The sequence below is a fragment of the Alexandromys fortis genome, unplaced genomic scaffold, assembly GCF_014885135.2.
Source record: "Alexandromys fortis isolate MF-2015 unplaced genomic scaffold, M_Fortis_MF-2015_v1.1 scaffold_257, whole genome shotgun sequence".
Taxonomy (NCBI): domain Eukaryota; kingdom Metazoa; phylum Chordata; class Mammalia; order Rodentia; family Cricetidae; genus Alexandromys; species Alexandromys fortis.
The window spans coordinates 913,268-928,200 of record NW_026068134.1 but is presented as its reverse complement, the minus strand read 5'-3'; the positions used below and the strand labels follow the sequence as shown (position 1 = coordinate 928,200).

At 45.4% G+C, this 14,933-nt stretch overlaps 1 protein-coding gene across 1 annotated transcript in view; it reads left to right on the top strand.

The window, feature by feature from the left end:
* Positions 1-13,960: 13,960 nt before the first annotated feature.
* The window catches only part of Rmnd5a (required for meiotic nuclear division 5 homolog A), a 49,746-nt gene continuing 48,773 nt past the window's right edge, over positions 13,961-14,933 (top strand). The window contains 1 exon segment of the mRNA XM_050126411.1: positions 13,961-14,452. Coding sequence (XP_049982368.1) covers positions 14,311-14,452 — 142 coding nt within the window. The 5' untranslated portion in view covers positions 13,961-14,310.

The following is a 14,933-nucleotide window of genomic DNA, read 5'->3' as shown; positions in this document are numbered from 1 at the left end:
TTTCTTTTGTTAGTATGTAGATTACCTGAGAAGAGCTGTTGGCTAAAACTGATGACTTAAGAGTTTAGAGGTTTGGTGCTTCCTCCCTTTGTAATTTGGAGGATGTCTATAGATATGCTAATTAATGGCCTACCTGACTGCTAGATGCGGGCGTGATTTAAGCCCAGGCACCTGATTGCCTAGGAGACAGCCTAATGTGTTCCTGCTCTATTGGTGTGAGGATATATAAGCTGTTTGGAGAATAAATGAGAGATCTTTGGAGAGAGATCTTGCCCTTCCATGATGACCATGTAAGTTGTATCTGATTATTCCTCGCGACTCCGTTCCAGTCTAGTTAGGGAATCTGTGTTGGACCCACATGGGCTCCGACACTAAATATGCTTTTTTGTTGAAAATTTTGTCTATGTAAGTTTTCTTGCAAACATGGAGCTGAGACAAAAATGGTCTGACTAATTTTGCTGTCTCTGCCACCCATCACTACTGTGGCCACATTTACAGGCCTGACTTCAGAAATTTATCACTGAGCTCTGATTACTAAATTTGGGTTAACAAAATTTCAGATTAATTTTTAGTATAGATAATGTTAAAACTGCTATATGTTTTTTTTTTTAATTTAAAAGCTGGCTCTAGAATTGGATTAGGCCTCTTCCTTTGCTAGACCCATGTTGTATTTACTTAAAATCTATGCATGGGTAATTTTAAAGAAACCATAAGGCATAATTCCATTTTAAATTTTGGATTGCCATTTTGCTAGAGTTAAAAAAAAATGGATGCCACGTGATTTCACCGCCATCTTGATTAAAGGTGACCACGTGGAGTGGGCCTAACAAATCTCCAAGATAGTTTGGATTGGGATAGATTTTTGCATGATAACTCATGTATATGATTTAAAGTATTAAAGCTGCACCTCATTGTTTTCATACTCAAATGCACCTTGCCCTGCCAGCTAGACTTTAGTTTAAGAGTCACCCAGGTGATAATGGTTATAAAGACATAAAGGGATCATAGGAAACAGCTGAGAATTACAAATGTATGGCAGGACTAGAGTCCCAAAGAATGTACAGTTGCAACAATGGACCTTAACAGTTTTAGAACTGCCAGTGCCAGGTGAGAGTCACCAGGAATACCAGCTACAGTGAAATGGAGCAGGCTGAGATCTAAAGGACAGGCTATGTGTATGCTGCCGAGTGTGGGACTAAAGAAGTACTTTATTTTTGATATTCTTGATATTGCAGGAAGACATTTAAGAGATTTTAGTTTTTTTAGAAAAAAATTTAAATAAATTTATAAGGCTGTGAGACATCTGTGCTATACAATGTTTTATATTATGTTTCATATTGTTAATATTTGAACTTAAAAGACTAAAAATTAGGGTCAGAACCATAAGCACCAAAAGCTAACCAGAAACGGAAATGTTCATTTCTTGTGATTCAGAAGACAATGACCTAGGCAGTTTGATAGAGGGCTTGGAACAGCGTCCAAGCCTTTGAATCTCAGTCTTTGGAAGTTGTACAGGGGTAGTCTGGGACCACCTCCATGTCAAATGTTTGAACTGAGATTCACAACATAGGTAAAACTGCAGTTGTAAAATAACAATGGGAAAAATTCTGTAATGGGAGGATCACAATAAGATGGAAAACTATATTAAAGTGTAAAAGCATTAAAATATTAACTAATGGTTTAAAAATATATTTCCTTGTTTAAGGTCTATTAAGGCTTAAAAATGTATGTTTACCCTCCTTATCTTTGTTAACTTTGTTGGGTTTAAGCTATTTAAATAAACTGAGTCATAAATTTTTATATTGATACTAAGAGGTTTGGACCTCCTCTTCTGGGGAAAGAATGTTGTTTCTATGTCAATCACTCTGGGTAATTAGAGATTCAATGGCCTTGTTAATGATAGAGAACAGAACGCTCACACTAAAGCTGGATGAAAACTTGCTTAGCTGGTCTCCCTGGTTAGCAACCTTACTTTAAGCTCCAACAGGCCCCTAATGATCTTGCTTCTTCTTATCAACAGACTTGATGGCTTTTGCTCGAGAACAGATCAATACTGTTTGACTAATGGTATTGAGGTTCCCATATCACCCCCTTGAGCCCCAGGACAGACAGGACCCATGATTGAGTTCTGTCATCAATACTTGTAAATAGGGAAAAATTTAGGGCCCAGGGCAGCTTTCCCAGAACAGCTTTGTACACACCTGCCAAGATGGGTTCTATAGATCAGCAGGAAGATAGACCTGAGTCTCAGTTTGCCCTAGGGCAATGCGAGCTCTTAGACTCTCTCCTGTTCCCATTTCACCCTGGGACCTGTTCCTTGCTTTTGCAGGAGACAGCATTAACAGCAAGATATAAACTTGTTCTGTGTTTACCCTCGGAATGATTAATTCAGTTTCTTTATTAGCTTTAATTCGAAATCATTACCGAGTGTGGTGTTCTAGTCTTGTGAAAGCTGCTAACTTATTAGAGACTGTTAAAAAAAAATACAAGTTAGTCAGTCATCTTTAAAGTACTGATATAGTTTCAGGAATAAGCCTTGTTTAGTTCCCTGTATATGTTTGTGTGTTGTTCAGAAAGTCCTTTCCTGTGTCAGTGAGTTCAAGCTAATCCCCCCACTTCCTCTTCTATCAGATTCAGGATATCTGGTTTTATGTGGAGTTCCTTGATCCATTTAGAGTTAAGTACAGAACAGGGTGAGACTATAGGTCTGTGTGCACACTTCCACATGCAGCAATCCAGTTTGACCAGCACAATTTCCCTCTGGTATGTATTTTTGACTTCTTTGTAAAAATCAGGAGTCCGTACCAGGTGTGATGGCACATGCCTTTAATCTCAGCACTCAGGAGGTAGAGGAAGGCAGATCTCTGTGAGCTTGAGGCCATCCTGGTTTACAAGGTGAGTTCCAGGACACACAGGGTTGTTATAGAAATTCTGTTTTGAAAGCAAAAAACAAAACAAAAACCAAACAAACAAAACAGGAGTCCATAGGTTTATGGACTTATGTCTGGGTCTTCATTTGATTCCATTGATCAGCGTCTGCTTTTATACCAATATTATATACTTTTTATTACCATAGCTCTGTAATAAAATCTGGATGGTGATACTCCCCTTAAGTTCTTTTAGTATTCAGAATTCCTTCCTTCCTTTCTCTCTTTGTTCCTTTCACATGTGTGTTTGCATGTGTTTCCATATGAAAGTGAAGGTTTTTTTTTAATTTCTGTGAAGAATTATGATATAATTTTGATTGTGATTGCAATGAATCTGTAGATTGCTTTGGGTAGCCTGGCCATTTTCATGATCTTAAGCATACTGATCCATGAGCATGGGAGACCTTTATATCTTCTGGTGTCTTCTATTTCTTTCTAAAATATTTTAAGTTTTTATTAAACATGTCTTTCACTACCTTGAGTTATTCCAAGATTAATTTTCTGAGGCTATTGTGAAAAGTGCTGTTCTCCTGATTTCTTTCTCAGTTTGTTTGTGGAAAGCTATTGTTTTTCTTTCCTTTTTGTTTATGTCCGGGAGCAGGGTATGTGAAATTACCTGGTGCGAGTGAGAAGGAAACATGGAAAAACACAACAAACACGCTTAGAAGTTTATTAGAGGGGGTGTGCACAGGCCTGGGGAAGTCAGTGTGCAGAGAGAGAGAAAGAGAGAAAGAAAGGGGCGGTGGTGGCGGGAGCCTAGCTTTTAAAAGCTGCCTAGTGCATGCGCACAGGGGATTGATGTGACTGCGTCATACACAGCTGATGGGACTCACGCATGTGTAAAAGGGCTTAGCTGAGTCATATGTGGATGGTACAACCACGCATACACGCAAGGGCTTAGCTGAGTCACAGGTGGATGATGCAACCACGCATGCACACAAGGGCTTAGCTGAATGCAACCACACTGCGTGTGGGTGACTTCAACCCCCTGTGCATATGCGCTAGGCAGCTTTTAAAAGCTAGATGCACCTTCTTCTTCCCCAGGCCTGTGCACACCCCCTCTAATAACCTCCTAAGCAGGTTTGTTGTGTGTTCCGTCTTTCCTTCTCACTCACACCAGGTAATTTCAGTATGGGGTGTGTTAATGTTGTGTCCTGCTATAGCAGATACCAGCTATAGAAGTTTCTGGGTGGAGTCTTTAGGGACTTTTATGGATAAACTCCTATCATCTGCAAACAAAGATACTTTGACTTTTTTTCCCCCTTGATCTCCTTCAGTTGTCTTATTGCTCTAGCCGAGTCTTCAAGTACCATATTGAAGATGTACGGGGAGAGTGAACATCCTTCTCTTGTTCCTGATATTAGTGGAAATACTGAAGTTTCTCTCCATTTAGGTTAATGTTGGCTGTGAGTCTGCTGGAAATCACCTTTATTGTGTTGGGGTATGTCCCTGTACCCATTGTCTCTCTCCAGCACTATTATCCTGAAGAGATGCTGGATCTTGTCAGAGGCCTTTTCTGCATCTAATGAGATGATTGTGTGGTTTCTGTCTTTCAGTCTGTTTATATTGTGGATTATGTTTATTGATTTATGTGTGTTGAACCATCGCTGCATCTCTGAGATGACTCCAACATGATCATGGTGGATAACCTTTTTGATGTGTTCTTAGAGTTGGTTTACAAGTAATTTGAGATATTTTGCATCTATGTTCATAAGGGATATTGGCCTATAATTTTCTTTTTTGTTGGATTGTGTTGTTTTGGCATCGAGTGATAGTGACTTCATAAAAGAATTAGTAACTATTACTTCAGTTTCCATTTTGTGGAAGATTTTGAGGAGTATTGATATTAATTCTTTGAAGGTCTGAAGTATATTTTTTACAGATATTAACATAGACAACTGCTTGCTTCTTGGGTTTATTTGCTTGCTATACCTTTCTCTACACCTTTACCTAAGGTGATGTCTATCCTTGATGGTGAAGCCTTTTTCTTGGATGTACTAGAAAGATGGATCCTGCTTTCTAATCCAATCTGTTAGTCTATATCTTCTTACTGGGGGGATTGAGACCATTGGTATTGAGAGTTATCAATGAGCAGTGTTTATTGATTTCTGTTACTTGTTGTTATGAGGTGGGTTGTTTCTCCATACACACACTTGGATATAGTTAACCCCTGCACATTGAAGTTTTCTTTTTAGTGCCTTCTGTGACCTGGATTAGATAGAAATTGCTTAAATTTGGGTTTATTGTGGAATGACTTTCTCTGTCAACTGTTAGTAATAGTTTTGCTATGTATAGTGTTCTGAGCTGGCATCTGTGGTCTCAGTTTGTAGAACATACATCCAGGCCTTCTGGTTACCAGAGTCTCCATTGAACAGTCAGATGTTACTCTAATGGGCCTGCCTGTGTATGTAATTTGGTCTTTTCCCTTTGCAGCTTTTAATAGCCTTTCTGTATTCTGTACACTTAGTGTTTTGATTGTTGTTATGGGGAACTTCTTTTATGGTCCTTTTGGTGTTCTGTATGCTTCTTGTAACATCTCTTCCTCTACACAGTCATCTCTTGTCGTCACCTTGGGTGCCATATGTCAAGGATTGGCCTTGATAAAAAAAAAAAAAAAACTCTTGTCAGGTTAGGGGTGTGGGAATTTTAGAAATATAAGTAAAGAACATGGAGAAGCATAAAAAATAATAAGACAGAAACCATAGAATAATAACGGGAGGGTATTCCAGTGATTACTGAAATCACCTGTGTTTATTTTTCCACAGCTTTTATACCCAATGTAAATGGGGAGGGGAGAAGGTAACAAAAGACTTTGTTAACGTGATACAAAGGATAACGCAGTCAACCGCTTTATTACTCTGAGACATTAAATTATTAGTGTTCTGTTGTTACACCTCTAGATTACTTATCCTGAAGGCCACCCTCCCCCAGGTGACCTCATAGTTACAAAAGAAGGAGCAGAAGTCCATCTGCGTATCCTGACCCCGGCAGGCTAGCATGGACCTACCTAAATGAGCTACTTTAATGTTAGAAGAACCAAGCAGTCACACCCTGGGTTGGGATGTGCAACTATGCTTGCTGATCATTTGAGCACCGTCCAAACTCTCTGACATTTAACATTTTGATTAACATTTTGATTTAACATTTTCTTTGACCAGTTTATCCATTTCTTCAACCTTGTCTTCAAGACCTGAAATTCTCTTTCTCCTATGTCTTGTAATCTGTTGGTGAGGATCATCTCTGAGGTTTTTGTATGATCTCCTAAATTTTTCATTTCCAGTTTTATCTCAGATTGGATTTTCTTTAGTGATTCTGTTTCTACTTTGAAAAAGTTTCTTAAAATGTTTTCATTATTTCATTCCACTGCATTCATACCCTCTTTAATGACCTTAACCTTAAATACTCATGACTGGTAAAGTCTTTGTCTTTGTGCGCCAGCTAAACTGCATTTCTCAGCCTTTCAACAATAAAATTGCTGGTGTCTGTACCATACATATTGTCTTGTCTGTTCATTTTTGTGGTTTGGGGTTTGGATCTAGGCACATGAAGTTGTGATATATATTTGAGGTGTTTCTTGGTGGAGGTATCTATCTGATCTTTGGGTGCTGTTGCCTTCTCTGGATGCTGGGAAAGTGGTGGGTATGGGGTCCTGGTAGAGAGCGCTCCTATTGGTCTCGGATGATACAAAGGAATTAAGCCATGCCCTTAGTAGGAAAGGCTGAAGGAGTCAATAGGAAGAGCTGGGGGCACATAGGTCTGCACCAAGGGTGGAGTCTCCAGCGAGTGGGGGCAGGGTGGGAGGAGGGGCTGCAGGAAGATAGAAAGAAAATCTGGAGAGACGTGAATAAAAGAATCCCCCACATTTTTTATATGGTTTCTGGGGATATGGACCCAAGCCCATACTATGCATAGCTAATATTTTACTGTCTGAGTCATCTCTCCCCATCCCCTAACTTTGTACTTTTAAATTATAACCTCTATGCTTCACTGTCTTCATCTGTAAACTGCAGATCAAAATAGAAATACTACTTACTTTAAATGATTGCTTGAGATAACTACATATTTTAATTATTTATTCGTGCGTGTGAGTGCGTGCACGTGTGTGTGAGTGCGTGCACGTGTGTGTGTTCATGAGTTTTTGTGTACCACATGTACAGGTGCCAGGGAGGCCAGAGAACATCAGATCTCTTGTTACACGTGTGTGTGTGTGTGTTCATGAGTTTTTGTGTACCACATGTACAGGTGCCAGGGAGGCAGTTGTGAGCCACCTGATATAGGTGCTGGGAATCAAACCCTCTGCAAGAATAGTAAGTGCTCTTAACTGTTGAGCCATCTCGCTAGTCTGAGATAGTCCATATTTAAAACAGAGCACATTTTATATTGTACGCACTGTGTAAATGGTAGCTGTTATTCAAGACAAAGCCACCCCCTCACACACACACTTCATTACATTCCCATAAAGAGGAAGTCATTATTCAAACTCAGAGGTTTCAAAAGCAGGGAGGATGCATCTCCCCACATCTGTTTCACTGCGCAGCATCTGGTGTGACTGTCATTCAGAGATGACTGGAAGGAACATACAGCTTCCATTTTACAGCTAAGGAGACTGAGGCTGGAGGCATTGAAGGAATTGCTCCAAGGTGTCAGCACCCTTCCTGCTCTACCTTGGAAAGCACACAAAAGAGAGGTCAGGAAACTAAGACAGGTTACAGAAAGAAAATGAATCAGACCAATAAAACCCAGAGGAACAGGTCCATAAGGCATAAGTACCCCCAGGGGCTTGGTACCAGATACCGGGGACCATCCTCACAGGAAGGAGAGTAGCCTTTTCACTTGGCAGCCAGATTAGAGCTACGTTAGCTGAGAAGCAGGAAGGCTATGCTGAGAGAGCTTGGCTGCCGTGGAGGGTTAACTTCTGTTAACGTTAATGAAGCAGAAAGGGGCGTGGAGGGTTAACTTCTGTTAACGTTAATGAAGCAGAAAGGGGCGGGGGAGATGGGCATAGAAGAAACACGTCGTTCTCCTCACTGACCCGACCCTAGAGCGCAGGTCACGACGAGCATTGTTCGTCCAGCCGGTAAAGGTCAGTGTGTCCCAGACCATACAGCGGATACAAAGAGCGGAGAACATTCCCCCTGTCAATACAGGCCACTGCACCTCGTGTTTTCATCCGCTTCTTAAGATGGGCTTAGTGGTAATTTCCAGAAATGAATATGATGGAAATCGATTTTGTGAAAGATTAGAGAGAAACATTTTTCATGATTCAGTGTTTCTTAACAGCACATTTGGTCAGTTTGCCCTTTTCTTTTAGCTGTGAGCTATAACAAAGCCAGGCACTGGCTTCAAGATTTGTAAGGTTTCTTACTGGTCCATTTCCAGTCGTCATCACGGTCTTTCTTGTCCTTATCTCAAAGTATATTTTGCTTAAAAATATTTTTAAGGAAGTATATAAGAAAATTTCTGGCCAGGCGGTGGTGGTACACGCCTTTAATCCCAGCACTTGGGAGGCAGAGGCAGGCTGATCTCAGTGAGTTCGAGGCCAGCCTGGTCTACAGAGCTAGTTCCAGGACAGGAACCAAAAGCTACAGAGAAACCCTGTCTCGAAAATCCAAATAAATAAATAAATAAAATTCTGAAATCTGGGAGATGAAATTTAGGATTTTCTTGTGTTTTGTTTTGTCTTGCTTCTCTCTGGTTTCCAGATAAGACTAATCAATCTTTTCCTTTATGTACCAGTTTGATTTCATGATCTGGGTTAAAGATCATGATGTAAAGCAACCTGGGAAGGAAGGGTTTTTTCCCTCTTAAAGTTCCTGTCACAGTCCACTGTGGGGGGAAGTCAGGGTAAGAACTCAAGGCAGGAATGGGGCAGGAACTGAAGCAGAGGCAATGAATGAATGCTGCTTACTGGCTTGGTCAGCCTGGTTTCTTAGACACCCCAGAATTACCTGCCTAGGGGTGGTACTGCCCCCAGTGAGCTCTAGCATACCAGTGATTAGCAATGTGATAGAGGCCTTTTTCTCAGTCTCTTCCCAGGTAAATCTAGCTCATGTCAAGATGACAAAACCCAGTGCACTTTATTTCCATTTTAAAATCTGTATGATGTGTGTGCTCACCTTGTGAGTGAGTGTATATATACATCGTGGCATGTGCAGATTCAGGGGACAGCTTGGGGTGTCAGTCCCTACCCTTTAATTTGCATGAGGTGGTAAGTCTTGTGGTTTGCCACTGAGTGCCCCAGGCTAACTGTCCCATGACTCCTCTCTACCTCCCATCTCTCTGTAGAAGTGCCAGGAGTACAACACACGACTGCATCCAACTTTCTGTGGGTCGTGGGCGCCCAAACTCGGGTCCTCACGCTTGCACAGCAAACATTTACTCACTGAGCCTTCTCCCGAGTGCAAAGCAGTTATTTAAAAAGAATAAAATGTTGTGGGTTTTGTTGTTGTTGATGTTACTAGACAACAAAAGCTGTTTATAAGATAGTAAAAAGGAGCCGGGCAGTGGTGGTGCACTCCTTTAAGCCCAGCAGAGGCTTGGGAATCTCTGTTCAAGGTCAGGCTCCAAAGCTACGCAGAGAAACCTTGTCCCCAAAAAACAAACAAACAAACAAACAAAGATACTGAAATGGATTTAGGGTGTAGGTCCACTGGTAGAATGCACAGAGCCCTGGGTTTGACCCCTAGTGCCCTATGACGTCTGTTATTTCAAAGGATTTTTAGTTTTGTTTTCATATTTGTATCTCTAGTTTTCTTAGGATTAGTATGTATTCTGATCAAACGACAACACGCTCCCCACCTCCTTATTGGTTAGTTGTCTTGTTGATGCGGCAAAGTAACGAGTGAAGCGGTGCAGGGAATGGTGTGCTTTGGCTGGAAAATTAAAGGGACAGCCTGGAGCAGCAAAGCTGAAGCAGCAAGAGTGTGAAACAACTGTCAGTCACCTTAGAGCCACAGTCCAGAGGCTTCTCTTTTTTATCCAGCCTGGGGTGCCCTTCAAGGAAAGGTGCCCGCTTACATGTAAGGTGGTTCTTCCCAGATCACATAACCTAATCCAGACACTCTCTTACAGGCATGCCCAGAGGCTGGTCTCCAAGTCATTCCAGATTTCATCAAATTGACGGTCAATATTAACAGCCATATGCCATCCCTTTTATTCAGTCTGGTTCAGGGAGCAAATGTAGGGTCTTATGCACACACATGCTCTCCTACTGAGTGATACCCTAGCTCCTTTACTTTTTAGTTAATGTTTATTTACATGCCCCCAAGAATCACTGAGAGTGGAGGGGAGGCCAGAGCAAAGTCCACGACTACAAAGAGATGGTTCTCTATACTGAACTGGATGCGACCCCAGTAACCCTGCAATGGGCTTTCCTTAGCGTGTGTATAAGTTTCTTGTTGTGGCAAAAATGCAAAAATCATAGGAAAAACCATTTGTGGCTGTTCTGGAGACTGAATTCTCTCTCTTCAGGATTCGCTACTTTGCCTCATCACTATGAGAAAACGCTTGCCACACACAACAGAAAAGGGGAAAGATTTCCTCTGCAGATGGTCTCAGAGGGTTCTGTCTGGGCTTGCTCTGCCCTAGGTCTCTAGGAAGAATACCACTGTGGCAGAAATAGGTAATGGAGGTTCTTCACCTCATAGTGGGTAAGGAAATCAAGGAAGGGATTGGGGACCAATCCAACTTTCAAAGACTCACCTTCAGGACCTACTCCCTCCAAGGAAACTCCCTAAATACTGCCACCAGATGGGGATCAAGTGATCAATACATGAGCCCATGGGGAACATTTCATATTCAAACCCATAATCCTTTTTTAAAATGTTTTATTTATTTTTATGTTTGTACTTAACCATGTAAGTTCAGAGCCTGAAGAGGCCAGACGAGGGAATCAGACCCCTGGAACTGAAGTTACAGACTGTTGGCTGTAAGCTGTGGGAACTGAACCCAGGAACTCCTCAAGAGTAGCAAGTGCTCTTAACTGTGGGACCATCTCTTCAACCCCATAATACTTCTTGCTTCTAAAGATCCTTCTTTGAGAATTCAGTGCTTAGGCTTAACACAACTATGAACTGGGTGAGAAGACCCATGCAAAGGGAACATGAGAGCCTCTGACCCTCTATGTTACTTAGTCCGCCTCTCAAGCTGGAAGCTTCTTCTCACCGACTGTATTGCTCTCTAATACACTGAGAGCATCTTTGCTGTTTAACTCAAAGAGAAGGGAAAGAAGCCCGGTCTGATCTGGGACCTACCATGACAGTCATGGAAAAGTCTTAGGGTTCTCATGGCTGTGATAAAGACCACAACCAAAAGCTGGAGGGGTGTGTGTGTGTTATTCCAGCTTGTGCCACTCCGTTGCTGAGGAAGTCAGGGCATGAACCTGAGTCAGGAACTGAAGCAGAGGCCCTGGAGTGGTGTTGTTGACTGGCTTGCTCAGCCTGTTAGACACCCCAGGACCACCTGCCAAGAGGTGGCACCATGATCTGGTCTTTCCCACGCCAATCATCAATCAAGAAAACCTCCATCAGGCTTGCTTACGCGCAATCTGAGGGAGGCGTCTTTCTCAGTCGAGGTTCCTCTTCACAGATCCTTTGTCAAGCCGACAATAAATTAGCCGGGCCGGTGCACACAGTGTGGTCAATCAGAAAATGAACCATGCATGTGGTGTAGGAAGGCGTCCTAGTGGTCTTACTGCCGTCAAAGCCTCAATCAGCCTCACGAGAACGTCCAACAGGGAGGCAACTGTTCACTCTGCACTGCTTAGTACAGCAGCCATTAGCCACAGTTAGCTTACTAAGGATCTGAAATGTGGCTAGCACAATTAAGGAACGAAAATTTTGATTTCATATCAATTCTAATTTAAGTATGGATTGGTATTTTGTGTATCTGTGCAGGCTCAGTTGTTACCAATAAATACAATTTGTTCTGCCATGGGGATGGGAGGGGGCATGAATGAGCTGTGCTCAGCTCACAGTGACAGTGTGACAGTTCTGGGTCATACGATGGGGCTGTGACAGGTTACACTGGGCGTCACTGCAGCTCACTGATTTGAAGTTGCAGTTAATGGAGGGTCACCATTTATTTCTGATTGGTGGCTAATAATAGCTCTTACCTGTGCCAGGCGTTATGTTGAAGGCCTTGCATGGTATCTCGTCTAGCTATTGTAGCAACCGGTAGGAAAAAGGAGGGGAGGCATAAAAATTTGACAAATTATCAAGATCATTGGACAAAGGGGAGGCACAAGTGCAGATTTGTTTGTGCAGTGGGGCAGCTAAGGTCGGAGGGAAACAGCTTCAGGGGCCCAAGGGAAGGCTGTCCACTCTTGGGTCTAAGTCAGGTTCATTCCAGTTCCAAAGCAGGAAAGAAGACCCAAAGTACGGTGGCCAGGAGGATCTATTTCAGTTGTAAGATGAGGCTCAGCGCCCTCCGGCTGGTCTTAGAAAGAAAGAGGGCCCTGTGTTCCTTTGGGTGTCTGAGAACTTTTACAAAATGGATGTTCGCTGGAAACCTTTTGAGGAGAATGGTAAGGTTGCTGGAGCTAAGCTGTTTTTATCTTGACGAGGCAGGAATCAGGGCCATCTGCCAAGAAAGAGGGATAAAACAAACGGAGTGATAATGGATAGGAAGGAGCCCTGAAATGCTGTCAGCTGGGGCGCCCGTATATCCAGCACCGCCCTTTATCATTATGGGCCATCATATGTTGTCCCATTAAGTCTAACCAACCAAGGAAGTACCCCCCACCCCACTTGCTTCCACATGATGGAAACGGGAATCGAAGTTCAAAAGGGTTACCACCTTAATTAAAGGAAAACAATGACTGTCCAGTGTGGGGCAGGCAGTGTTCTAGATAACATACCACAACAAAGGGGGTGGCCCTTCACAGCTTTACTTAAGTGATGCAAGTGAAACAAACGAAACTCCAAACAATTAGTATTTAAGACTTTGACAAATGATGTGGGGGAAAGACGGTGCTATAAGAGGTATGGGGATTGATGGAGAAAATGTGGGGAGGCAGAGGTGACAGAATCATGGTGGATATGGGGATGCTATGAGTAGACTAGCAAACTGGAAACTTCAGGACCTGGAAGGTGAACTCTCCCAGACCTAGAAGGAGTTGTGAGGCCGAGATTCGGCGAAAGGTTAGTGGGGTAGCAGTCTGGTGAGCAAGGGGGCACCGGCCAAGGCCGGAACCCCGTGGTAAACCTGCGAAGGGAAGGGCAAGGAGCAAGGGCCAGGTTGCCCAGCTCGCCGATTCGTGTTCGTGACCGCTGCCAATCCGTCAGCACGTGAACGAAGAGACAGGAAAGGCCATTCACAGGCGGAGGGACAGCAGGGATCCAGAGCTAGACGCTAGGCACCAGCCATCCCAGGAAGAGCCACCACCTTCCACCGGGTGAGCGACCCCACCCCTAGGCAGCCCGACTGCCTTTCGTCTCGGGAGGCGGGCCTAAAGCCGGAACTTTGGTCAAGATGCCACGCGGAGATAACATAAATAGCGATTAGGGCGAAGTCTTGTGGAAAACAGCCCTGCGGATTCCTGCCTAGCTTCCCCGCGCCGATTCCCAGTAGAAGGAGATTCTCGCTTTGCTCTTCAAGCCACCCCCTCCAACAGCGCACACATTGGTTTGGCCCCTCGTTCCGGATTGGCTAAGATTTTACGCCTCGGCCAGGGATTGGAGGACGTCCGGCTCTTTCGTAACCCCCGCGCCCATTGGTCAGTCTTTTGCTTCTGGGCGGAGTCGCCGGGGACGGTTTCCACCCTCTTGTTTACCGGCCGCGTAGTTGACGCGATCGCCGAAGTTCCCCGTTCAGCGGCGCGGACCAATTGCGCCGCTCGCTCCTCCCTCGCTGCGCTCCCTCGCCGCCTCCCGCGTGGTACGGCCCACGCCTTCCGAACGCCGGCGCGACCCTCCGCTCGGCGCTAGCGCGCTGCTTCCCCCACGCACCCCGCACCGAGCCCGCGCTTGGTACGGCCCGCGCCGCCTCCTCGGCTCGTGAGGGAGGCTCGACCCCCTCCCGGGCCGCGGCTCTTGGTGCCGCCCGGGAGAACCAGGTCATCGGCCGGTTCCCGTGAAAACAAAAACAATCGGCGGCGCCGCCGGGGGGCAGCCGAACGCGACGAGCCAGGGGGCCCGAGGCGGGACGCGGCGCCGGGTGGGGCGGGCGAGAGAGCGCGAGCGGCGGGGCCGGGGCGCCATGGGGCGGGCGGGCAAGGGCTACGCGGGGCTACCCCGGCGCCGCGGCTAGCGCGCCCGCCTTACCTTAGCCTCCCGAGCCGCCCGCCGCCTTGGGGGACGAGGAGCAGGACGCGGCCTCGGTGGGGCCCGGGCCGAATCGCTGCGGACCACCGAGCGCCGGGGAGCCGAGCGCCGCGGTCTCCGGCATGGATCAGTGCGTGACGGTGGAGCGCGAGCTGGAGAAGGTGTTGCACAAGTTCTCGGGCTACGGGCAGCTGTGCGAGCGCGGCCTGGAGGAGCTCATCGACTACACCGGCGGCCTCAAGCACGAGATCCTGCAGAGCCACGGTGAGGGCGGCGGAACGCGCGGGGGTCGGGGCCCGTCGCTGCGTCTGCTGGTCCCCAGGCCGCGGCGACTTTCCCTCCTCGCACAGACCCACCCGGAAACGCGGGAGCCTGGGGGGAGCAGCCCGCCGCACACGGTTCGGGACGCGGGTCTTGCGTGGTCTAGGGGGCCGCAGGTGTGCTAGTGGTAAAGAGGGTCTTCTGCTCGGGGCTCTGTCCACTTCCTCGGTCTCGGGGACTTTTTCCCCTGGTGGTTCTGGGACTAGAGAGTTGACTATTAGGTGTGGGCTTCCACATCAGCCGCTCCTGCAACTTCAGAGTTGGACTGTTGTGAGCAGGCAGTTCTTCTGGACTCTGGATTCTGGATTCCTAGGAAGCCGGCTCAGTCAAACCATCCAGCGCTCCTGCTGTAGCCTCTCAGCGGCTGACGGAGCGGTTGTCGAGTTGTTAGTTACTTGCCTTAACCTGGTCCAGTTTGTAGTTG